Genomic DNA, 25002 nt, shown 5'->3' with positions numbered 1-25002 from the left:
ACAGTGGCTTATGTGACAGCTTCAGTGAGGAAATGCTGCAGGATGCCTTCTTTATGTGAATGAGCCTGGTTGTAAAGAATGGCTGTGGTGGTAGTGAAATCCTCTGATCTTAAAAATGTAGGAATTTAAAAATCACTAGAGCATAAGTACAAATGACTTGTAGCTTTTGTTTAATGTTTCAGATTTCTTTACTTTTTATTAACATCACATGTTCCATCTTTTCTCTTTAACAATGAGGACTAGAATGTGACTTTTAGAAAAATGAAGTTTGGCATTCTTGGGATAATAACAGGAGCTCTGGCTATACATAAGTGTTACTTGTGTTGTATGTAAGCCATGAGATATTTGTTGCCCAGCCTGCCAGACATATAAGCAAGTACAGTGGTGTAGGAAGGGGTGTGTGATGGGTGTGGGCTGTTCCGGGTGTCATCACTGAGGAGGGTGACAAAATGACAAAAATGTGAGGGGTTTTTTTTAAAAAAAAACTGGGCTCACTAAACTTTTTAGTTCAGTCAACAAACGCAACGAAACGCGGCTGGCACTGGGCGCCACACCATGGGGACCGGCACTTACCGCGGGGCCTGCAGCATGCCCGAGCTGTGCGTCTCTCCTGGGAGTGACGTGGTGGCTTGGGTACCTGCAGGCTCCAGGCGCTGCCTGAAACAGCAGCGTGGGGCTTGCATCTGCCCACCGCCTCAGCCACCCTACAGTTGAGGGGGAGGTTGTGGAGAGGCTCCATGCAGCGCGCCCTGCCTTGGCTTGCCCCCCCCCAATAGGCAGCTTGCCCTGCCCCATGGATGGCTCACCCCGCCCCCATGGGCAGCTCGCCCTGCCCCCCCCCCGGGCACCCAAGTGGCTAGCTATGCCACTGAGCAGGTACAAAGTACTTTCATAAACAGCCATTGTTGGGGATTTGTGTTATCAGTCTTGTGAGATGATTAGAGCAATGTAAATTTGTGGGTACATTCATTTCTGGTTCCCTTTTTGCCCCACAGCCCCTGAGGTAGAATGCTGAATTATTTGTGAAAGGAAGTGGTTGCTTTTACTTGCTCATGAGTATTTCTATTCAGTCTAATAGAAGAGAAATGGGCTTTTAAAGTCTCCAGGGACTTTGCTTTATAGATGTAATTTACCTTCAAAGTGTCTCAGATATGCCGCTAGAGAGAATTTCTAAGAGTGCAATTGCATTAGGTATGAATGCAGAAGGCAAACTACAGATAAAATGCAGAAGACATTAAGAGAATCAAGAGGGAGTGAGAAAAAGCTAAAAAATATGAAAGGAATGAAACATTATAGAAGTGAGGAAAACAAAGACTGAAAGATTGAAAGATTGAAAAGAGGCTGCACAGATTCAGCTAAAGCATGCTAAAAAGGGTGATCTGGAAAGGAGAGAAGAGGATGTTTCAGTGGTATGTGAATATTGGGAAACATGCAACTAAACTGGGCCTTTTATTCAAGAACATGTTAAAGTAGTGGACTGAATTATTTGATGGTATTTTTCCTTGTACATTAAGTGCAAAATTGTTAAAATGCTTGAATAATGAGTGTATATGTGACTCAGGCATTTACAGATTTAAAGTTAGAATGAGCTGGAGTGTGCCATTATTCTTGGTCTCATGCATCTTTATTACGTATGTGGTATGTCATAGCAAAAGAAACCTATGATATTGTAACACTCTTTGCTCCTTCTCAGTACAGTGGTACAGTACCTTGGTTTACAAACTTAATCCATTCCAGAAGTTTGTTCTTAAACCGAACCCGTTCTTAAACTGAGGTGCACTTTCCCTAATGTGGCCTCCCGCCACCAGTGCCCTTCCACCCTTCGGCTTCCATTCTTAGACCGAGGTAAAGTTTTGCAAACCGGGACACTACTTCTGGTTTTGTGGAGTTCATAAACTGAATAGTTTGTAAACAGGGCTGTTCTTAAACTGAGGTCTTGGGTTACAGACGCTTCGGGTTACAGACTCTGCTAACCCAGAAATAGTACCTTGGGTTAAGAACTTTGCTTCAGGATGAGAACAGAAGTTGCGCGGCAGTAGCGGGAGGCCCCATCAACTAAAGTGGTACCTCAGGTTAAGAACTTCCCTATACATGGCTGCCTTCCAATATCTTCTAAAAGCTGTATAGTTACTTATCTTCTTGGCTTGGGGGGTTGCATAACTCCATAGCTGCCAACATTTATCCGATTAAAATAGGGACATCCTAAGGAAAAGTGGAACATTCTAGGATAAAATCAGAAACCAGGATGACTTCTGTAAATGCGGTACTGTCCCTGGAAAATAGGGACACTTGGAGGGTCTAGAATACTCTTCTTTCTCTTTCAACCACAAGGGGAATGCAGATTCACCATCCCATTCTTCCCCTGGCTCTTGCACCCATTCTCCTCTCCTGCCTACTTAAACAAGCAGGATGTTTGTGCTGTTCCATAGGAGATGGAAAGTGTGAGGAAGATAATATTTTGCAAAGAGCAGGGATGTAGAAGCTACGTCTGAAAAATTCCTAAGCAGATAGAGAGGTCTGTGAGTTATTACCTGGTAAGACTCTGGGGCAGAACACTCAAAAGCCAATTTTATGGTATTTGTCACATTCCGGTTCACGGGCGATCGAAGTCCCGGCTGGGGATGTTGGGACCGGGGGCAAGATAGCGAGGTGGGAGCAGGAACGGGAGTCCAGAAGACAGGAGTCAGAAAGCCTAGATTCCGAGGGTTAGAGATCCGGGAATCAAGAAGCCAAGGGTCCGAGAGTCAAGCGCAGAAAGGCAGGGAATGTGTTGTTGTGGCAAAGAGCTGAAGGGAAAATGCTGACCTTATATCCCTTCCCTGCTCTTGCCACCAGGTGCTGTGAGTTACCAGTTGGCCTCACCTGTGTGGCCACGCCTTGCCTCTTCAGAACAAACATAGGAAGGCCCCAGTCCTGCAGAGTCCTATTGTCACAGGGCCTGGCTCTTGCACACACACCTGACAGTACTCCCACCCATAGGAAAATGGGTTTCCATCCCCGGTCATGGCCCAGGCTTGTCTGGGAACCTCCGATGGAAGGCCCGTACTTTGGTGGGCGTGTTCACGAAGTCGGACGGCTCCCACGATCGTTCTTCTGGCCCATAGCCCACCCAGTCAATTAGACAGTAGAGCTTGCCATGGAGCCATTTCGAGTCCAGAATCTGGGCGACCTGGAACTCATCATGGCCGTCAACCTGGACTGGCAGTGGGGCAATGCTTCAGGTGGGATACGTGACACACTACACACTAGGTAGGGGGGAAGCTCCAACTTGTAGGTGACCGGATTGATATGCCGCAGGGTGGTGAATGGTCCCTGGTCCATCTTAGCCGACAGACGTCCAGTGCGGTGGTGCTCCAACGACAGCCAGACCTTATCCCCAACCTGGAATGCGGGCCCCTGCTGCCGCTGCCAATCTGCTTGCGCCTTATAATCTGCCTTGGCTCTCTCTAGGTGCCGTATCAGGTCAGCTTGTGTTTCCTGGATGTGGGAGAACCGATCATTGGCGGAAGGCACGAGAGACGCCGCCGGTAGTTAGCGTAGAAAGGGCTCTGTCCCGTGGAGGCATGGCAGGTGTTGTTATAGGCAAACTCAGCCAGTGGCAGAAGGTCCACCCAATCGTCCTGATGGTAGCTCAGGAACCAGTGGAGAGATTGCTCCAGGACTTGATTAACCCTCTCCGTCTGGCCATGTGTTTGAGGGTGGTATGCGGAAGAGAGGCGCCTCTCAATACCCAGTCCCTTGAGGAAGGCCGCCCAGAACCGGGACGTGAACTGGGGACCCCTATCGGAGATCACCGCATCCGGGAGCCCATGTAGCCGGAACATGGGTTCAAGAAACAAGTGGGCTGTCTGTTGCGCTGTGGGGAGGCTTTGAGCTGGGATGAAGTGTACCATCTTGGTGAGTAAATCCACCACCACCAGAATGACCAACTGTCCTTTGGACACAGGGAGGTCCACGATGAAGTTCATAGAAAGTGTTGACCATGGCCTGTAGGGGGTGGGTAACAGCTGGAGGAGCCCCAAGGGTCTCTGCCGTGGCACCTTGGTCCAATCAAAAGTCTCACAGGACCGCACGTACTACTTAATGTCCGCCCGAACCCCTGGCTACCAGAAAGCTCAAGCCAATAGCTGCAGTGTCTTTGCGTATCCCCCATGTCCGGCAGTTCACACATCATGGCACTGCTCAAGGACCTGGGTCCGGAGCGGCCCCTCTGGAATTTAGAGCCGGCTGCGATGAGACACACACCCATCCCGGACATCAAGCAGCGCACCCCCCAGTTCTGAAGGCACCGGGCTAGTATCCAACCAGGCCTTGGTGAACAGATCCTGTCGCCGTGCCCTGCGTCTTCAGAACAAACTTAGGAAGGCTCCAGTCCTGCGGTCCTATTGATCACAGGGCCTGGCTCCTGCACGCACACCTGATAGTATTAGCCTGTTTTAGCATGTCCTGCCTGTGTTAAAGTGGTATGGGAAGCAGCAATGGTGCCACTCTCATTATAAGAGAATTGACCCTTGGTCAGGTCTCAATTCAGCATGAAAATAATAGAGCATTTGGAAGGGCTGGGAATATATTTTTAGATTGTTATAATAATAATAATAATAATTTATTATTTGTACCCCGCCCTTCTGGTTGGGTTTCCCCAGCCACTCTGGGCGGTTTCCAACAAAGATAAAAGATACACTGAAATGTCAGATATTAAAAACTTCCCTGAACAGGGCTGCCTTCAGATGTCTTCTGAATGTCAGGTAGATGTTTATCGCTTTGACATCTGATGGGAGGGCGTTCCACAGGGCAGGCGCCACTACCGAGAAGGCCCTCTGCCTGGTTCCCTGTAACTTGGCCTCTTGCAGTGAGAGAACCGCCAGAAGGCCCTCGGAGCTGGACCTCAGTGTCCGGGCAGAACCATGGGGGAGGAGACGCTCCTTCAGATATACTGGACCGAGGCCGTTTAGGGCTTTAAAGGTCAGCACCAACACTTTGAATTGTGCTCGGAAACATACTGGGAGCCAATGTAGGTCTTTCAAGACCGGTGTTATATGGTCTCGGCAGCCGCTCCCAGTCACCAGTCTAGCTGCCACATTCTGGATTAGTTGTAGTTTCTGGGTCACCTTCAAAGGTAGCCCCACGTAGAGCGCATTGCAGTAGTCCAAGCGGGAGATAACCAGAGCATGTACCACTCTGGCGAGACAGTCTGCAGGCAGATAGGGTCTCAGCCTACGTACCAGGTGGAGCTGGTAAACAGCTGCCCTGGATACAGATTTGACCTGTGCCTCCATGGACAGCTGTGAGTCCAAAATGACTCCCAGGCTGCGCACCTGGTCCTTCAGGGCCGTGTTCAGAAAGTGGTGGTGGGGGATGAGTGTTCAGACCCCTGGGCTCTCACTTGTGTGTTACCAAGCCTGCACATGTTGACATGTCCTAGTGCACATGTCTCCATTCACATGTTTCACAAACACATGCTCCCTATGGCAACCAATGCCTGAGGCCTGGGTCAGTAGCTTACACTTCATTATAGTGGCAGGGCTAGATGGAGGAGGTGAGAACTACTGTTGCTGTATAAGGGTGTTTTTAGGGATATGGCAGGGTGAAATGGAGGCCCAGATGCATCAGGGAAATGTTTGAATACAAAAGGTTTGGGCAGAGTGATAGCTAAGATATGGAGAGAAAAGGAAGTAACAAAACACTAATTCATACCTTCCAACATCACTCAGATGAAAATCAGGACATTTTTATCTGAGGAATGCAAGGTGTTTCTGTCTGGGGGGGAAGGGTGGTGGAGGAAATAGGTGCACACTTACTCAGTACATGCTCAGAGGCACTACTGACAGCTCTTCATTAACTCACACATAACCGGATGAGACCCTAGCACTGGGCATCAGCCCTCGTTCCCTTTCCTCCTGCCCTCTCGTCCATCTTGCTAGTTGCTCAGGACTCAACCATTGCTGTTGCCAGCTCCAATCTGCACTGCAGCCCTTTTAATCCCTGCCCCCCCGTCTCTCTGAAAGGTGCCCTGGCGAGTGACATACGTAATCACGCCGGACCATCAAGCTTGCAGATCACCAAATTGCGAGGGGAAGAGAGGCAAGATCCATGCAGATCTGATCCAAAGAACCAACCTTGGAGAGTCCAATCCACTGTGCGGATGGCAGGTGAGTCTCAGACCCTGCGTGGCCTCTGCGATCTGCTGTTGCCACTCTCTCACTCACTGCCAGGGCAGCACTGTGAGAGGGAAACAAAGCCTTGAAATTGGGACACCCCAATTTCAAATCAGAAGCTTGACCTCACGGGCGTAACTAGGATTTTTGTTAGGGGGAACATGCCTTTTGTTGGGGGGGGGGCAGAACCTCGGTTTTTATTGATTTAAGGGGGCAGCTGCCCCTCCCTGCCCCACCCCCACCCCCACCCCCTTGACTATGCCCATGCTTCATCCATCAAAACTTCGGAAATATTCCCTGAGAAAATTACACATTATTTTAGCACACAGAACAATCACAAAAAGCCATCTCTGGCTCTCCTCATTACTCCAAATATTTCCTCTACAAAAGGAGACATCTTGGAGAACCCTTCCCCAATAGTTCTTTTGCTTTCAAATCTTGACTTAAGGGCATATTTATGTATGAATAGGGTGGGTCAGTGACCTAGATGCAAGAACTAAAGTATTTACCATCTCAAAAGAATGGTCAGACTGCCCAGGTAATACAATCAGTAAAACTTTATCAGGTATTCTGGCAGACAGAAGAGAAGCCTCCTACTCCTATTTCTGTTGGAGACCACTTTACAGATGCAGAATGGTGGACTTCGGTTCCCAACACAGTAGAAGATTCAGGTGTTTTAAGGACCGCAGGGCCAAATACAAAAATCAGGAGGGTGTGCAATTGAATGCTTTGCCAATTTGTGGTTATCAGTAAGCTACAGTTTTTCCTCAGATCTGAAAAGAGGACAAAATCGCAATTAACTGGTTTAACTTGACCAGCGCTCTACCCCCTGCCCAGATAAATGTAGAACTTCCAATTTTTAAACAAGGGTTGCCCCAGGGCATGCATAAAATGTCATTGTTAATCTGTCCCAATACTTTTATTGCAGCTAAGATGAACAGTAGGGTGTCAGCCCTCCCTGGCTATGCTTAGATCTGAGGACACCTCAGTAAGAGAGCACATAAAAGGATTAAAAATGGCAGATCCCTGTAGCAATTGAGTGCCCACCAACAGTATGGTGCAGTTCCAGATAAGGAAATACAACACCAATACCCCCGCTTCATCTGTTGGTAACTGCATTATTTGGAGGGATAGCTGAGGGGAAGAAGCCATTGAGAACCTTACAAAATATTGATTCATTTAGAATATTGTTGTGAAAAGTACTGAGAAATTCCTCTCAAGACATACATAAAATGGGGGAGCACTTTCATTCTGAGCACTTTAATCTTCCTCACTTAAGTGATCCATTACACATACTGATTATTGTGGGATTATTCCCATATACTGCAGTAACTTTGGATACTGGGTGGGAGTACCATAACTTCCCCTGATGGGAGTATATTTAGCTTGATTTGTTTCTGATTACCTGCCCTAGTGCTGTGCGCTCAGAGTGAAGTTGATATAAGCACATATTTGTGGGGCATGAGCAAAACTCCAGTTGAACTGAACTTCTGATAACATCTTTGAACTTGCTTCAATTTGCTGACTTGCTTTTTAGAGACATGAGCCTCCCCAGGCTCGGTAATCCAAGGAGTACTTTACCCTCCCATCTTTCTCTTGAAATTCCACACATTTGTCCTCACTTTTTATATATATATAAAAGCCTTAGCTCATGGAGCCTTTGCTCTAGCCATGACCCCAGTGAATAAAGTGAAGGCAATCTTTGAAGAAAGGATGGGATAGGATAGTACTTTATTATTTAGTGTTGTGAGGTTCATTTATTGCTGCTGTCAGAGCAGAACTGCAGACCGGTGGCAAGTGAATTCATCACAGAAATGGTATTCAGGGGTGGTAGCTGCTAAATACTTCAGATCAAGTAGAACATCTGTGTTGAATTCAGAAAATATATTCCTAACACTTTTAGGTCACTGCATCCAAAATGGTGGTCGTGAGCTTGAAATCTGCATGTTCATTAGACTTTCTTGTAGTTCACACCATTTATTGTTCATTACATTAATGTATGCCCCACTCTTCCTCTCATCAATAGTTTTTTTAGACAGGCTGTCACTGTGCACTGAGTAAATAGAGGAGAAGGCTTGAAATGGATTCAGCTAACCAGCAGTGGATCTTCTCATTCTGACCTGATCTCTCCAGGATGGGCTATTCTCTTACCATTTTGCTATCTCGTTTGGAATTGCTATCTGATTGAAGAACAGTCATTTATAGATAAGACTAGTGGTAGATAGAAGAGTTTCAGTTTCATGGCTGGATAGTGGATTTTCACCACCCCGAAGCAATTTTCTACTTGCCAAAAATAATTAGCATGTTAGTACTCTGATGCTGTACTAAGCCAGTCATTAAAGCAACAGAAGAAGGATGTATGTATAGCTTTTCTGGAAGCATTGATGGCTTGCCCTGCATAAAGAATCTAGAGAACCATAGTACAATTCAGGACTAAAAACAAACATTTTGAAAATAGGCCCCAAGACTGGGTCCATTATTTCCTCTACACATTTCAATTTATTTACTTACTTATTTATCTGTATTCCTTTCAGGTGTATGCAAAATATGAAAATGAAAGGAAATTGTTCAGACCTGGGGAGTAATAAGCTAATTCTAATTATTCTCCCTGCATCTGGGCAGAACAAAATCTAGCATCCACTGAGCCCCACTGGGACCAATTTGCAGGTGAGGTAAAATGCCTCCTCTCACAGCTGCTTGCCTTACCTGAGCAGACATAAAGTGGGAATTAGCAAAAATTGGAGAACATCTAAACTCCTGAGAAATAAGAAGTGGACATATGGAATATGGAAACTAAACTTGGTTATCAAGAGCTCAGAGTTACTTATTTTGTCACCAAATCTCATCTTCCTCAGTTTAATTCTACCAGACAGGCAGTCTGGTATCCTGTTGTTGTTTAGTCGTTTAGTCGTGTCCAACTCTTCGTGACCCCATGGACCAGAGCACGTCAGGCACTCCTGTCTTCCACTGCCTCTCGCAGTTTGGTCAGACTCATGTTTGTAGCTTCGAGAACACTGTCTAACCATCTCATTCTCTGTCATCCCCTTCTTCTTGTGCCCTCAATCTTTCCCAACATCAGGGTCTTTTCCAGGGAGTCTTCTCTTCTCATGAGGTGGCCAAAGTATTGGAGCCTCAGCTTCAGGATCTGTCCTTCCAGTGAGCACTCAGGGCTGATTTCCTTAAGAATGGATAGGTTTGATCTTCTTGCAATCCATGGGACTCTCAAGAGTCTCCTCCAGCACCATAATTCAAAAGCATCAATTCTTCGGCGATCAGCCTTCTTTATGGTCCAGCTCTCACTTCCATACATCACTACTGGGAAAACCATGGCTTTTACTATACGGACCTTTGTTGGCAAGGTGATGTCTCTGCTTTTTAAGATGTTGTCTAGGTTTGCCATCACCTTTCTCCCAAGGAGCAGGCGTCTTTTAATTTCGTGACTGCTGTCACCATCTGCAGTGATCATGGAGCCCAATATCAGGGCTCTTACTGTCTTCATTTCTTCCCCTTCTATTTGCCAGGAGGTGATGGGCCCAGTGGCCATGATCTTCGTTTTTTTGATGTTGAGCTTCAGACCATATTTTGTGCTCTCCTCTTTCACCCTCATTAAAAGGTTCTTTAATTCCTCCTCACTTTCTGTCTGGTATCCTAGTATATTCTAATGTCAAACTCAGTATAGACTCTTATGTAGCCAGAACAGCACCATCCACACACAGGAGGGAAGTATCAGCAGGCTCAGAGAAAACACAAGGTTTTCAGAGATATTTTTTTTAAATGAGTAAATCCCCCTGTAAGAAGGGGGGAGAGCTCAGGGGCCACAGAAGTATAATTTCCTGAGATTTTTTAATAAATGGAAAACTGGAGAGGGGTTGACTAGAATCCAGACAGATGCACTCCACACTACAGTTTTGTTGCAGGTCCCAACTGTAGATAAACATTATCATATGTCTAGTATGGCAAATAATTTATAATAGTTATCCCATATATCTTCACAGCAGTTCTTTGAAGTAGGTCATGGTTAACTTAGCTTTACAGATGGGTAGAAATGTAGTGTTGGAGGATACCTAGTGTGCATAGTTGATAGGAAAACCTTGTCTGTCCCTGCACATTGGACAGCCTGCAGCTAATAAATGGTCAACTCTGTTCAATAGGGTTGTCTGATCTCAATCTGCAAATACAGTAAAATTGCATCTTAGGCACATTTACTTTGTGCAATTTCAGCTATATGCAGTTGAAGGCAGGCTGGTTGAAATTGCACAAGTTAAATTCAAGCAAGCTAGAGACCTCAAAAGCTCTCTTTGCACCAGGTCCACTTAAGGTTACTTGGTGGATAAAGAGTTTTTAAACTCTCTGCCTTGCTTGGGTGGCAAGGCCTTTTCAGCGTGCCTGCTTTGGGATGTGCTTACAAGAGCTCATAGGAATTCAGATGGACCTGTGAGATCTTGCATGAGTATCCTAGAGCCATCTGAGTTCGCGTGCGAACTCACACAAGCATTGCACAGATGTCCTTTCCTCACAAGCAAGGCAGAGAGCTCAAAAGCTCTTTATGCGCCAGGTAACCCAAGTGGAACCTGTGTATAACGAGCTCTTAAGCTCTCTGACTTTCTTGCGGGGCAAGGCCTGCTCAGTACACCAGCTCTGGGATGCTTGTATGAGCTCAGAACAAGCTAATGGACAGGCTTGCTCTTAAGATTCTATAAATATTAAAGATACAGTAACAGACATCATCACTGGGTGTGTGTGCAAGGGAAGCTGTGGAATAGGAGAGAGGAGGATGCAGTGTGAGGTGGTCTGTGTGCAAGGGAGAGTTTGAAAAGGACAAAGGAATAGTTAGGTGAAATGGGTGATTAATTAAACAGAATTAAATTAATACACAAACACACAAACACACATACGTGTAGTTATTGAAAACAGTAGATGGCAAGCATAATCTTAGGGCACATTTTCTGCTTTCAGTCTGAAGGGAGAGAATGTCTCTTTTAAAATGATGTAATACATCTAAAAAAGTAGGTGGGTTTGCTTCAGAACTATTGTTTTTACTCATATACAAATATAATAGATGAGCTGACAAAACATATGATTAATTATTTAACTGAGTGAGCTGTACCAATAAACTCACAATTTTCAGATGCTTGCTCTCTTAACAAAATCATCCAAGCTGCAGTCTTCTGCACATTTACCAAGGAATCAGCTCTATTGAATAAACATATGATTGCACTGTCAGTTATTAGGTTTTGCTTTTGGAACTAATAGTACATCTATGTGTAAATGTAACAGTAGAACAGCTAAACAGAAAGGCACCACATCCAATTTTCCATACCAGGAGGTGGCTTTTCAGTGAGGTGGTTTGGAATAATTTCAGAACAGTGCCACTTTGCATATACAAATCATGCTCACTAATAACTAGTCTCTCAGTGCATGAGCTAAACTGGAAGAGAGAACTGATAATGCTTAGCTAGGGGTTTGAACCTGCTCACACTTCCACTTGCTGGCTTTGCTGCAGCTGCAAACGATAGGTTTTTTTTAAGGCTGCTAATAGGTTTTTCAAAGGCTGCATTTAACTGTTTTAATTGTTTCACTTTAATCACATTACATATTAATATTGTATTCTTCATTCTGTAAGCTGTACAGTGAATGTATGTTGATGGGTGGTCATAAAAATAAGGTTGCTAAATAGAGAGAAACCTATTGAATATTGGGTGGTGACTTTTGATAACACAAGCAGTAGCTAAAGCACTGTCTTCTAGAATCCTGCTGAGACTAAGGCAGCTGCTTTTCCACCTGCAATAACATTGCTTCTTGTTTCACTGCAGCCCCAGCAGGTGTATCCAATTGGTATAAATTAGCTAAGGCACAACAGTAGACCTTTGCTTGATACAGCAGGAGTTCTGAAGCTGAGGTTTGCAAGGTAAGTGCTGCTTTTTCCTTGTTCTGCTCCCTGTGGCTTTTGAATTTAGTCACCTATAGGGAACCATCTGAAGCAATGCATACCGTGTGGGTTCTCATAATAGTCAGTAGTGAGCACGCTGCAGAGAGGGATGAGCTAGGGCATACAGCTCAAGTCATGCAAGACTCCTTGTATTTCATGGGCAAATATCATGGGTCAGGCTGTGCAGTCTTAATAGTCTACTTGACTGCAGCATATCTACACCTGAAGGACAATCGACAATGGTCCCCCATCCTGGTCCTGGGTTAGAGAAAGCGTAAAACCCCCCCCCATACTTAATGAGATGGAGAGTGGGCGGATGCAGACTCTCAGCTTCTGAATTGCCACACAATTATTACTACAACAGATGTACAGCACAAGAGGCATGTTTTTTAAATGCTATACTGAACATTTAAGTTGCACAGAGGGAAGGAAAAAGGTCAGAGGTTAGTGATGGCAGTGGAGGAGGAGATAGCATGAGGCTGTACTGATTCAAATTTAAGAGACTGGTGCTGAAGAGGGAGAAGGAATTGTACTATTGTCACCCGTGATTTATTGAGCCAGGTTTCTGAAATGATACGTGTGAATGGGGGCTTTATTCCAATACAAATAGCAGATCAAGACCATGATCTGGATTGGAACCGTCCTGGCAGGCGGCCTGTTATTTATTCTTTAAAAATACTGTATAAACACATCTGCTAATATTGTAAATGGTACTGCATTTAGTCTGGCCCTTAAGATGATTTTGGATGGATATTAGATAGTCCTAGTTTAAAAGCTCTATGAATAGTTAGAACAACAAAATGTTAATCCATTTTTGGAAGCGTGCCAGCCCTTTGTATAAGTTGCTGGAAGCATACAGCAGGTTAAATCTTTGTGCTTTGCTTGTGGGCTTTCTGGAGACTCTTGGCTGGCATCTGTTGGAAGAAACAGGGTGCTGGACTGGATAGACTTTTGGTCTAATCTTGCAGAGATCTTAGGTTCTTATGAAACAGTGAGCAGTGTTCCTCACTACTGTCTCTTTTCCTTCCTACTCTTTCTGCAATGCAAACTAAGGTGACATAAATAACAGCTAAAATGCACAAATGCAGCTCATTTTGCATTTTTGGCTGGAAATTGGATACTGACAACCTGAGCCAGATGCTGTTTCTCTCCAGTCTTAGTGGAGCTTTGTCCCTTGCTTGAGTGGATGATGTTGCCCTAAGCAGCTATTTGCTAAGTTTTGTTGATGAGATGCCTTGACTGCACATATTATTACACAATGAGTGTACTGAGTAGGGACATTAAATTGCCTTTAATTGGAGCAGCTTGACTTCTTCTGTTCCTTTTGGTTGCTCTGGCAACTAAAGGCAATTGAGTCCATGCCTGATAGTTAATGAGGGGACACTGCTATTCTCAATTCCTGATGAATCATTATAGCACTTCCCCATGTGCCACAAACTTTAGCATGTATCATCTAAAAGCCATTCTTGATTATGATCTACAGTATCAGAATGTTCCCACCCTTTCCTCCATATTTTCTTGGGGTTATGGATCTGAATTTCACATAAAGGCCACCTGAGCTTTTATTTAAAACTGTCCCCTTATTCTGCAGCCTTCTCACTGATCTTCACTTGCTGGCTCTGTCAAGCCTTTTTAAATTTTGATTTCCTCAAAATGTCCTCCAACATCACTGGTGCATAGGGTGCATAGGTAGAGGTGGGTGAATAGTCCTACAGAGGAAAGGTTGTGTGTTTTCAGTTTGCAAACTGAAAAGCTAACGCATTCAGAACTCAAATCCATCCAGCAAATCAGTTTACATGTGGGCTAAACTGAGTTTGAATGCCAGAAAAGATTATAGTGGAAGGAAAGACCTGCCTTTCTTGAGCAGGCTAAAGACTGGTTAATTACCCAAAGCCACTAGAAGATACTGCTCCTGCTGGCTGATGTCTTCATGTATTTCTCCCTTCAAGTAACATTGTTGTTTCCCCTTTACTTTTTAATTTTAATTCAGGGATGGGGGACTTGTCATCCTCCAGGTGTTTTTGGACAGAGGCAGATTTAGAGGAGTCCAACTGGTTTGGCTGCATTGGGCGTCTAGCCAAGAAGGCACCTCAATACTGACAAATAACAGAAGCCGAGAGGTGGGAGGGGACACCAAATTTTGATGTCACAGTTTTAAAGCTCAAAGTCCTCCACTGTTCTGGACTACTGTTCCCATCATCCCTGGTCTTGCTTTTTGGGCTCATGGGTGTTGGATATTTGAAGGGCTACAGGTTCCCCATGCCTGTTTTAAAATAATATGTATAAGCTCCCATCAGGTACAGGCCTATGAATAGCTGACGGCCAAGGCAACACAGCACTGCTGGTCTAAAGACATCTCCTCCCTCTTGCATTGTTTAGAAGTAGTAAGTTAAGAGACACTCCCAAAAAAGGAAAGCTGAATATGTCTTTGTTCTGTGGCCACTAAGTGATCTTGAACTAAAGCCTGGTAGAGGTGTTGGCAGCAGGCTACTGAGACTTCATTTTTGTGTCTACCTGTTCAAATAGCAGTGATGACAGGTAAAATTTTGACTTGGTAGAGCTGCAATTCCTAACCCTGCTGTTTTCATCACAATAGGTCTTGTACAGCACTTATTTCATACCCTCCAACATGCCCCAGAGGAAAACTGGAACACACATATTTCAGGGCCGCGATCTTGTGAGAGCCAGGTGACTTGAGTAAAAGCGCCCCACCCCCAAAATGTGGTTGTTTTTTTAGGGCCATGTGACTCTCATGAGAGCACGGCCCCCCCAAAATGGAATGTCTCACTTAAATCAGGACAGTTGAAGGGTGTTATTTAGGAACATGTGCCATTACACATGTGCAGAATGTCACGGTCTCATAATCTCTAGCCCCACCCCCCTGTCAAGTATTCTTTGCACATCTATGGACAAGGAAAGAGCTTTCATGTAAGAAGGCCTAAACATGATTTTCAGAAGATTGACTCCATATCTTTTATTTAGAAATTAAATATTAATTAAGATATTCCTTATTCCCCACCCAGTTATATAAGAAACAATATGCACCATAAAATAGCTCTTGCTAGTTCACATTGCTTGTATCGTGGCTATGGGACTTATGCTACATTTTACTGAAAATGAAGCCGTGTGTAGGAAGGCTAGAGAATTTTGTTTTTCAAACATCAGAGCAAACAGGACTCGCTGATCGAAAGGTCGGCGATTCGAATCCCTGCAACGAGGTGAGCTCCCGTTGCTCAGTCCCAGCTCCTGCCCACCTAGCAGTTCGAAAGCACCTCAAAGTGTGAGTAGATAAATAGGGACCGCTCTCCAGCGGGAAGGTAAACAGCGTTTCCGTGTGCTGCGCTGGTGCTGGCTTGCCAGCCGCGGCTTAGTCACGCTGGCCACGTGACCTGGAAGCTGTCTTCGGACAAGCGCCGGCTCCCGGCCTCTTGAGCGAGATGAGCGCGCAACCCCAGAGTCGGTCACGACTGGACCTGTTGGTCAGGGATACCTTTACCTTTACCTTTTATGGGCAACTGGGTGGAACAAGAGCTTGAAACTGACCTTCCATTCTCATTCCTCCACCCCTTTTAGTTTCAGAAGAGGAAGTAGATTTACTTGCAGAACTGCCTGCCCCCTTTGCATCTAAAATGTTAGTTGCAGTCTCCAATTTGATGCATCAGCAAAGAAGGAAAATTATAATTCTTAGATTACGGTACTTGGGTGAGACCTTCCCTGAAATAGTGTGTCCAGTATGGGTCACTCTGTTTAAGAAAGACTGTTTTTAAATTGGAACAAAATTTAGACAATATGCAGCCTCAGTTCTCAACTGCATGCATTCTGTGTTACATGAGAAGCTGGAAATGTTGGGCCTGTTTAGCTGATGAAGTAGGAGTCTGAGAAGCACTGATTAATAGTTAACATGAACGATACTAGGACTGAAGCCTTGTGATACTCCAACTGTTGCTGAACTTCTAGTTCCCATTAGCTCCTGCCAGCATGGCCAGTGGCCAGGGATGAAGGAACTGAAGTTCAACAATGTCTTTGGGGACACAGACCCTCCCCATGTATATACAGCCTACCAGAGCAGTTTGCAAAAGTTTGAAATGTTGTAAGTAGCAATAAAAATACCACAACACAGATGATTACTGCAAAACAAAAGAGCACTTAAGCCAGATAAACCCATATCCTAAGTCAAATCCAGACAGATTTTTTTTAAAAAGCCTTTACCTGGCAATGAAAAGATAACAGAGATAGCAGCGGGAAGCAGATTCCAAAAGCAAGATGCTGCAAAACAAAACAAAAATCATATCCCTGATCACCTTATAATCGTGCAAAAAAGCACATCATGAAGATCTTAGGGTGAGCAGGCTTGTTTGGCAGCAGGTAGTCCTTGAGATACCTAGGCCCTGTAAGCCATTTAGGCATTTGGAAGTTAAAAGCAGCGCCATAAATTGGCTCCAGAAACAGACCTGGGAGCTAAGACCGGAGAGCTATGTTGTGGCTAACTGTGGTTATTCAGGAAACTATAGTCTGTAGATTCTTAAACACACACTATTAGACTTATTTCAGGGCTGAAAACAGGTAGTGAGGATTCCAGATTGAAGGTGGTTGACCTTCATGAGGGGGGTCAACAGTAGAAAATGCAAATGCTTGCTCTCTACAGGAATTTTGCCTGTAAATATACATAACAAGAAAACTTCCAACATGCTAGCATAGCTTTCCTACAACTTTTGCAAATACAAAAAAAAATAATTGATTCTAAACAGTGCTTATATAGGAAAATGTATCCACTTTATAGGGAGCATCAGTCAAGCTATGTGTGGCTTGGCTAATTTTCTTGAGATTTGCATGGTTTTACTAGAAACTTCCCAAACTATGCAAAGCATGTTGTTGCCCCCGCCTCTTGTGCTGTTTCCAGATCTTTTAAGTGGGTTTATGCATGTATGAAGGATCCTGACTAAGGGGAGGTGATGATCATCTTAAGCTGCCTTTACTTAGTAATTCAACTAAGTTTTACTTGGAGAAGACACATGAAAATTTATGAACATGACTTAAGTTAGGTCCATTAATTTCAGTAGGTCTGCTCTGAGTAAAACTTCATTGAACACTACCCATGGCATTTACATACAGTGGTACCTCTGGTTAAGAACTTAATTCATTCTGGAGGTCCGTTCTTAACCTGAAACTGTTCTTAACCTGAAGCACCACTTTAGCTAATGGGGCCTTCTGCTGCTGCACAATTTCTGTTCTTATCCTGAAGCAAAGTTCTTAACCCGAGGTACTATTTCTGAGTTAGCGGAGTCTGTAACCTGAAGCGTCTTTAACCTGAGGTACCACTGTACATGCCCATAATGTAGCTTTCCAGATCTTTGGCAGTGGAATCTGGAGGGAAAGGAAGTGTTAAGTTTGTTTCTCAGGCACCTGTATTACCCCATGAATAATTTTGCACTTAGCATGGTGGATAGTTTCCAAAAAAACAACAACATTTAAGTAAGGTTTGTTTCCTTTCTTTCAACGTGGATGCTATTCTCTTTCTCTCTGATAGCAAGAGGCAGGCAGTGTATTAGTGTTGTGGGAGAGAAGGCAGAAAAGACCTCCCCTATCCAAACCCTTTTGTGCCCTGAAAACTTTTGCACGGGTTTTGTAGCTGCAGTTTTGTGTGTAGCTGCCTTACAACAAAGAAACACAACTTGCTGTGTGGAGCGGCAGTAACTTTTCCTACTGCCCCACACTTTCTGAGAATACCTCCTGTTTGCATAAATGTAGTATGTGCATAGGGTTGTGTGCATGTCTAGAACAATATTAGGATAAAGTTTAGCATGTAAACATGGGGCCAAAATGCAGATTTTTCAAGCTGTTAAGTGATGTTTTGGACAGTAAATCCCTATTTTCTTTTTTGAATAAAGGGTTTGTAAATTTAGCTGGGGGCAGGGGGGGAAGATGGTGGTAGCAGCAGGGAGGTAAGAGCGAGGCTCACTTGGGTGATGACTATGTGGGTGGGCAGGTGGCGCAGCCCTGCTTGGCTTTGGTGGAGGGGTGCACTGGCAGTGTTGGTGGCATGCTGGCCCCGGGTGCCAACAACTCATGCTACTGGTGGTATGATGTGGGATGTAATCCACTGGGAGCAGTCAAGTACATTGCCTGTTTTGCCTAGAGTGGTCATGCAGGGGATGTTGATCCAGTCAGTCGAACTTCCTGTTCCCTCTTGGCCTGGAGCATCCTTCCTTGCATGTGACTAGTAGATGGGCGTGACCTTCCAGACCTGGTAAAAGGCCAAGTCATGCAGCCACCTCCCCTCTCTCTTCTTTTTCATCCTGCAAACTTCCTGATTCACCTGGACAGTACTGCTAGCTGGCTGCCAGCCAGCAGTCTCCCCAGATTATCTCTCATATGGGGTAAACCTGTTTGTACATATTTGTAACTTTAAGCCTAAAGCCTGCCTTCAGGGATCACACTGTGCTCTGCCTGATCGTGAGTAAAACTACTTTTTGTTACTTATGAATAAGACTATGGTGCCTTTATTCTTTTAGGAGGGATCAATGAGGCCTTACCAGGGCAAGCCAGATTGAATTGTTTATTGTCTTAAGAGGCTCACACGAGTCTGCAACCAGTTTTCTGCTGCATAAAGGGGGACTGTACTCTACTAAATGAAGAAACTTGCTAGCGCCAGTTAGGAAGGAATCAATATATAGTGGTACCTCGGGTTAAGTACTTAATTCGTTCTGGAGGTCCATTCTTAACCTGAAACTGTTCTTAACCTGAAGCACTGCTTTAGCTAATGGGGCCTCCCGCAGCCGCCGCACCGCTGGAGCACAGTTTCTGTTCTCATCCTGAAGCAAAGTTCTTAACCTGAGGTAATATTTCTGGGTTAGCGGAGTCTGTAACCTGAAGCGTCTGTAACCCAAGTGCCACCCTCAACATTCCCATATATGACACATGTAGTGTATTACAAACAGCAGCACTTCCATAGTATCCTATCAAGAACACCGTATTCTATTGATACATCATGTAAGTGCTATTGTTTCAGCAGCCAAATTGTCCATGTGGAAATGATTCATGGCACACCCTTCTTCTACTGAAAGGCGAACAGTTCCAGCCGTTCCTCCTTTTTCTTGTCTGTGTGAGCGGCCAAGCAAGAGCATTTCGCTTTCACAGAATTTTGTTTGAGTTCTGCTTTCTAACACATGGACAGGTAGGATTCACTCCCACAGAGTTGTGGTCTTTTGGAGCTCCTGCCAGGGTAACTACAGGTTTATCCGCTAACTGGCAAATAAAACAAGACAGCAAAACGAACATGTAGGAAACCCGATTATTCAAATTTATTAACATCAAGAATTATGCAATGATGCTGTAGATTTTTATTAACAAATAGAAAACAGACTGTATACAACAGTGACCCCTACAGCACTATGCTTTCACAAGGTAAAAATGAATGTTCTCTCCAACATCACCAACCCAGGATTGTTGATTTCAATGTAATTTGAATACATTGGATAATATAGTTAGAGACCTTTCCACCACCTTTATTTATAGAACTATGCACCTGGGAGAAGGCTGTAATCTCCCTGCCTTTAGTGCAAGTGAGAGAGAATAAGGAGTATTAATATATAGTACCATTAAATTAAGTCCAGTAGCCTTGCCACATTGGTTAATTAGACCATCCTGTCATAGTGAAAAATACAGCATTCTAATGACTTTTAAATGTGGTACAGGATAGCAGAAATTATAGTTACACTCAGCCTCTGAGAACTGAATTCCTTACCTGAAGAATCCCACCCCTCCCTCCCTAATAGCCAAGGCACCCCCATGCCGGGGTTGTTTGTGCAGGAAGGCTTGACTTCCCAGAGTTGTGCTCTTTCACCTTGGAAGGTGCTCCAATGCACTTGGTTGGCCACAGTTGCCTAGGCAACAGCACCTCAGGATGCTACTGGCACAGAAAGAACTAAATAAATGTGTCGGTCAGGTCCCTTTTGGGAACTTGGTTTTTGTGCGGCAAGGATGCCACATTTCCCCCCCATCTTAACAAGAGAATCCCAAGCAGTGGGTCTCTCCCTCAAATGGAAAGTTCATAAGGGATCTGCTGACAAATATGAGGTCACTGGACACATGTCAATAGGACCAAGCATCTAATAGCTGCTGGAGTCCCACCTGACAGACAGGCTTATGAATAAAAGGCTTTAGAAATAAGCATTAAGTTGGCTCCAGCTCTATGAAATTGAATATTCTACAAAGGACTGAAGAGGGAGTGGAAGGGTCCCAGAGCTGTGAGCCAGCCACTAATATTAACCTGGGGCTGCCCGAAAATGGGCAGCACCACCTTGATTGAGACAACAAAAGAGTTAAGGGCGGGGGAAGCAAAAGGAAATTCAAACCCCACCACCTCCATTCTTCTGTTTTGCTTGAGCAAAACATTAAGACTTGCAAAAGAATTTAAAAAAGAAAAGATATAAAAGACTAAGTTTAACTATTTTACATATATAAAAGATCCCATTCCATCCACCCAGTGACTCTCACCATGAAATGCTGTCAAGGGGAGGTGGAGGAGTGGGGGCATTAACAGAAATTCATCTGGAAATTGGAAACGCTAGAAGCTGGTCCCACCTTTGGCGCTGTGGCAATGAACCCAAATACTGTGGTCAGAACTGGTTGGTCATGGGGAGGCTTGATGCTGCAACAACAGCAGCAGCATCTGCACAGAAGAACTAACAAATGGGCGGCTGGCTGGGAAGAACCCGTCTCTGCTCTTGGACATTCCCGCTGCAACTGGCTGAAAGCGCTAGTTACGTTGCATAGTGATCGAAGCTGCCAAGGTACTCCAGTGCAGCCCTGTAGCACAGCTGATACTGGTCCTGGGGAAGAAGGAAGAGAATGGGATAAGCAAAAAGCCTCTAAAGGAGACCACCACTTCTATCACATCATGGTGCAAATACCTGCAAGCCGACTCCTTCACCACCTCACTCTAAAAGAGGCAACTGGCTAGCACCAAGCCCTGCATCTGATGTAAAGAGGGGCCATTTTGCTCAGATTAGTACAGTAGATTGGGAGTGAAGTGCCAGTTAAACTGCAGGTGGGAGAGCAGCAAGCTGACTGTATGGGAAACCCAAGTACTGAATTTTTAGCAATGTAATTTACTCTCATGGTGCATCAGTAAAATATGTCCTATATAAAAAGGAGGATGAATAATGGATTTCTGCTCTCCGTCTCACGACCCATCCAACCACTGGTTCTGATATCCTTGCACTACACAAAGAACAGCACAGAATCACAGGTCGCATTGATCAGGTGAAAGAGAGGCCAATCCAAGCTGCCATAAAGTTAGACCAGAAAACAGCATGGGTTTTAACCAGAGGATAGCCACTGGCCATGTGTAATCCTTTGCAAATGCTTGCTGGCACTGTTCTTTTGCCACAGTATAACCATGACTACCTTTTGGGACTAACCCAGAGTGGGGTTTAACTCATGGTGAGAAATCTTGGCTGGAAGGTGCTCTGATGTGGCTCCATCAGTCTTGACCGATCTAGCTGTCTCACCTTTTTAAAGCCTTTTACAGGCTTCAGAAGATGCTGTAGATACTAGTTGTGCCAGTCAAAGCTTAGCATAATGCTGGTGGTCAACAAAAGAGGTTTAAAGACTGTCTCAAGGCAAATCTAAAAAAATGTAGTATAAACACCAACAATTGGGAAACACTTGCCTGCAAGCACTCCAATTGGAGAACAGCCTTTACCAAAGGTGTCATGGGCTTTGAAGACACGCGAACTCAGGATGCAAGGGAGAAATGTGCTAAGAGGAAGGCGTGCTTGGCAAATCCACACCGTGATCAACTCCCACCCAGAAACCAATGTCCCCACTGTGGAAGGATGTGTGGATCCAGAATTGGCCTCCACAGTCACTTACGGACTCTTTGTTAAAACTGTGTTTATGGAATACAATCTTAATCGGCTATGAGTGATTGTATACCCTATATATCTCATAGAACACATCAACATGGGAATGGGGGCAAGATTGGTGGCTGCTTGATGTGATTTATATGGAATATGCCTACTTACAGAGAAAGTTACATCCCTTTTCCATACTGAAAGCAAGTGAAAGCAAAGTTTTGGTCCTAAATGCTTGCCCCCAGTCCTCTGTGCAGCAGCAAGCATGTGGCTGGTGGTTTACCTCTGTTTGCACCATGGCTGGTCGTTGTGTCCTCAAGGTCTTCACAGTCTGGAACATGTCAACTACGCCCTCATAGCGCATGCGCTCCAGTACAATGCTTAATGTGATGAACACCCCTGTGCGTCCAACCCCCGCACTGCACATAAGAGAGAAAGAGACACAGTGAAAGGGAATTGAAGCATCAAAAGATCACAAAGATCAAAAGAAGCTTTCCCAAAAGCTAAAATATCTCTCTACAAGTGCCACAATGTTTTTGTGTGCTCAAAACTATAAAGCAGAGATTTCCCCTGCCTTTTACCAAGGAAATGGCTTCTATACCTAGAAAGGTGAGGCCATCTCTGCAGTAGTAATCTAGATTTCCCTGATGACCCCAGCCTCCTCACCACTGGCACACAGCACCTAGCCAGCTTCCATGGACAAGCAAACAGCAGAGCTTACCTGCAGTGTACAGTGATGGGCCCATCCTGGCCAAACTGCTCCTTGGTTTTATGAACTTGCCCAATGAAGTCAATGAAGCCCTCTCCAGTTTTTGGTACTCCCTGCTCAGGCCAGTCCGTGAACTGGAACTGCCGGATGGTTCTTGACTGTCCATCCTAGTTGTGGTTAAAGGGAGATATAGTCACTGCATCCTCTCAAAACACATGGCAGCCTTCATGGTCAGGCCTTTCCTACTGGTACCAGAAAAGCCTTGAGGAGGGGAGGCCCAGCCGACCTAAGCAGATTTCTTTTGCCCCTTAGTGAGTATTTTGTTTTATATAGCAGGGTGTAGTAGATATAAACACAACTGAAATCCTTGCTTCTGCTTTCCAGATGTCTCAGCCACTTGACACACAGTAACACCAATGCAGAGGGTGATAAAGCAATGGACAATCAGATGCACGTTGAAGATAAAGCCCTTCTGTCCTGTGCTACTTGCAATTTCTGAGCAGTAATGGGAAATAAATATTGGGGAATTCAGGGTAGGCTGTGTGGTACTCACCCTGGCATCAGTGACCTTGAACTCACGCAGAATGTACTGGGGCATGTTGTATTCAGCCATGGGATCCACCACAAAGTACTGGTACCGAGCAGAACGCTCTGCTGGCCAGTACTGGTGGCATTTCTCCTGAAAAGCAAAGGAAGAGTCAGAATTGTTACAGTCAAAATGTGTGATGTGACTGAAGCTTGAATATTTTAGAGTGAGGTGCCTTTTGACATCTTGTCCTGTTGGGTAGTACAATACCCACACAACTCCATGCTCTAATATGCGCAGCAAGACACTGATCTATTTCTTCCCTCCTGCCATGATATGATTGATTAGACTCCCCTTGCTCCTGCACACCTCCATTTCCCATGACTTCCTGATTAGCAATCAGCCTGCTCTTCCATGCCAAGTTACTAGGTAGAAAACCTCAGTTCTAGCCCAAATGCCCCTTTTTTGCTGGCTCTCGGCAAAGCAAGAAACCTGAAGCTGCTAGCTCCTCTTAAAGTTTGAGTGGGCCAGAGGGATCAAGTACATTGATGGCTGCAGAGGATACTTGTTCACCAACTGGGTCCCAGCAGAGCTAGTCAGCCATGTAGCTGGAGATGGACGACTCCTGCAGATTGCGTGCTTATTGAGCACACATTCTGATTTATTTAAATAAAGCTGACAAGGTGGTTATACAATGTTCACTGTTTATTCAGCAATCACCTGATTTGTTTGTGGAGAGGTTATTTGACTTCATGTGCAGCATTTCCCATGGTGCATTTTCCCATCAGCACAAAAAAGTCATTTTTGTTGTTGTGCAAGAGTTTTAATTCACTTCAATAGCACAAACCTAAATTTACTCGTATGCAACTGAATCCCTCCCACAAAACAGTTACAGTCTGAAGACTTCAGTGCAATGAGTTTCACCTTTAGCAGTGACTGCAGTCCCCTCTAGCATTAGGAGAATGAAAGCAAAATATTTGCTCCCAAGACTGGGCCGTACATCTGGAATCTCACTGGAGAAACAGCCCCAGAATAGACATCACTTGGTAGCTGAGGGTGCTAGCTTACCCGCCCCATCTCTCGCAATTTGGTCAGCATCACCACAATGGTAGAGTTGTGCTCCCACAGCATCCTCCAGAAATCCTCTGTAGTTTCAGCAAGGGGTCCCTGTGTGGCAATGTAGGCCTTTTGCTGCCTGCAAGGAATCAAACATTTCAGAGTGGTAGATGACTGACACTTCTGGGATGGAAAGGAGATGCTTAGCAGTTAGGTCTAGAGAACTAGATAAAGGGCTTGCTGGGGGAGGAGAGGAGGACTTCTGCCACACATCTGGATCTCTGATAGCATCTAGCTGCTTCCTTCTGCAGTCCTTGCCCACAACCACCTGTTCCACTATGAGATCAATAAGGCTATCAGAGCTCCCTTGATGAAAGTAGAGTATTAACACAAAGGTACTAAGAGGCAGTGGAAGACAGAAGTGCCTGGCATGCTCTGGTCCATGGGGTCACGAAGAGTCGGACACGACTAAACGACTAAACAACAACTAAGAAATTAGCCAAAGTTACTCAATGTGAGAAGAGGCATATTATATAAGTTGGAGTAACTAATGTTATTACACCAGTTGGATCTTCTAAAATGCACATGTGGGGTGAAATATAATACCAGAGTAGTGCTACAACTCTACAATAAGCTTTTTGTAAAATTGTGTGAGTTCCTTTGAGGTGTGCAGGAAACACAGTATGCGTGTTGTACATGACCCCAAAGGGTGGAATTTCTGTCACTGCAAAACTCTAGCTACCTTGCTGACTTCACAGAAATTAGACAGT

General features: G+C 44.8%; 1 protein-coding gene and 1 long non-coding RNA gene across 16 annotated transcripts in view; one reads left to right on the top strand and one right to left on the bottom strand.

Moving 5' to 3' along the window:
• Window positions 1-5394: 5394 nt before the first annotated feature.
• Window positions 5395-25002, top strand: part of LOC309372551 — a 32327-nt gene continuing 12719 nt past the window's right edge. For 2 of the 4 annotated variants that reach the window (XR_014169549.1, XR_014169550.1), the window contains exons 1-3: window positions 5395-6149; window positions 8690-8822; window positions 11975-12063. This is a non-coding gene — a long non-coding RNA (uncharacterized lncRNA). Of the gene's footprint in view, window positions 6150-8689; window positions 8823-11968; window positions 12064-25002 lie in introns of all 4 variants that reach the window. The other 2 variants (XR_014169548.1, XR_014169551.1) reach the window with 2 other exon arrangements.
• Window positions 19364-25002, bottom strand: part of PTPRF (protein tyrosine phosphatase receptor type F) — a 462180-nt gene continuing 456541 nt past the window's right edge. For all 12 annotated transcript variants that reach the window (XM_081916183.1, XM_081916179.1, XM_081916185.1 and 9 more), the window contains 5 exons: window positions 24245-24371; window positions 23204-23329; window positions 22663-22817; window positions 22225-22360; window positions 19364-20915 (listed from right to left, as the gene is read on the bottom strand). In XM_081916183.1, coding sequence (XP_081772309.1) covers window positions 20847-20915; window positions 22225-22360; window positions 22663-22817; window positions 23204-23329; window positions 24245-24371 — 613 coding nt within the window. In that variant the 3' untranslated portion in view covers window positions 19364-20846. The remainder of the gene's footprint in view (window positions 20916-22224; window positions 22361-22662; window positions 22818-23203; window positions 23330-24244; window positions 24372-25002) is intronic.

Source organism: Podarcis melisellensis (assembly GCF_964234715.1).
Source record: "Podarcis melisellensis genome assembly, chromosome: 6".
Taxonomy (NCBI): Eukaryota; Metazoa; Chordata; class Lepidosauria; order Squamata; family Lacertidae; genus Podarcis; species Podarcis melisellensis.
This window is presented reverse-complemented; position numbering and strand designations above follow the sequence as displayed.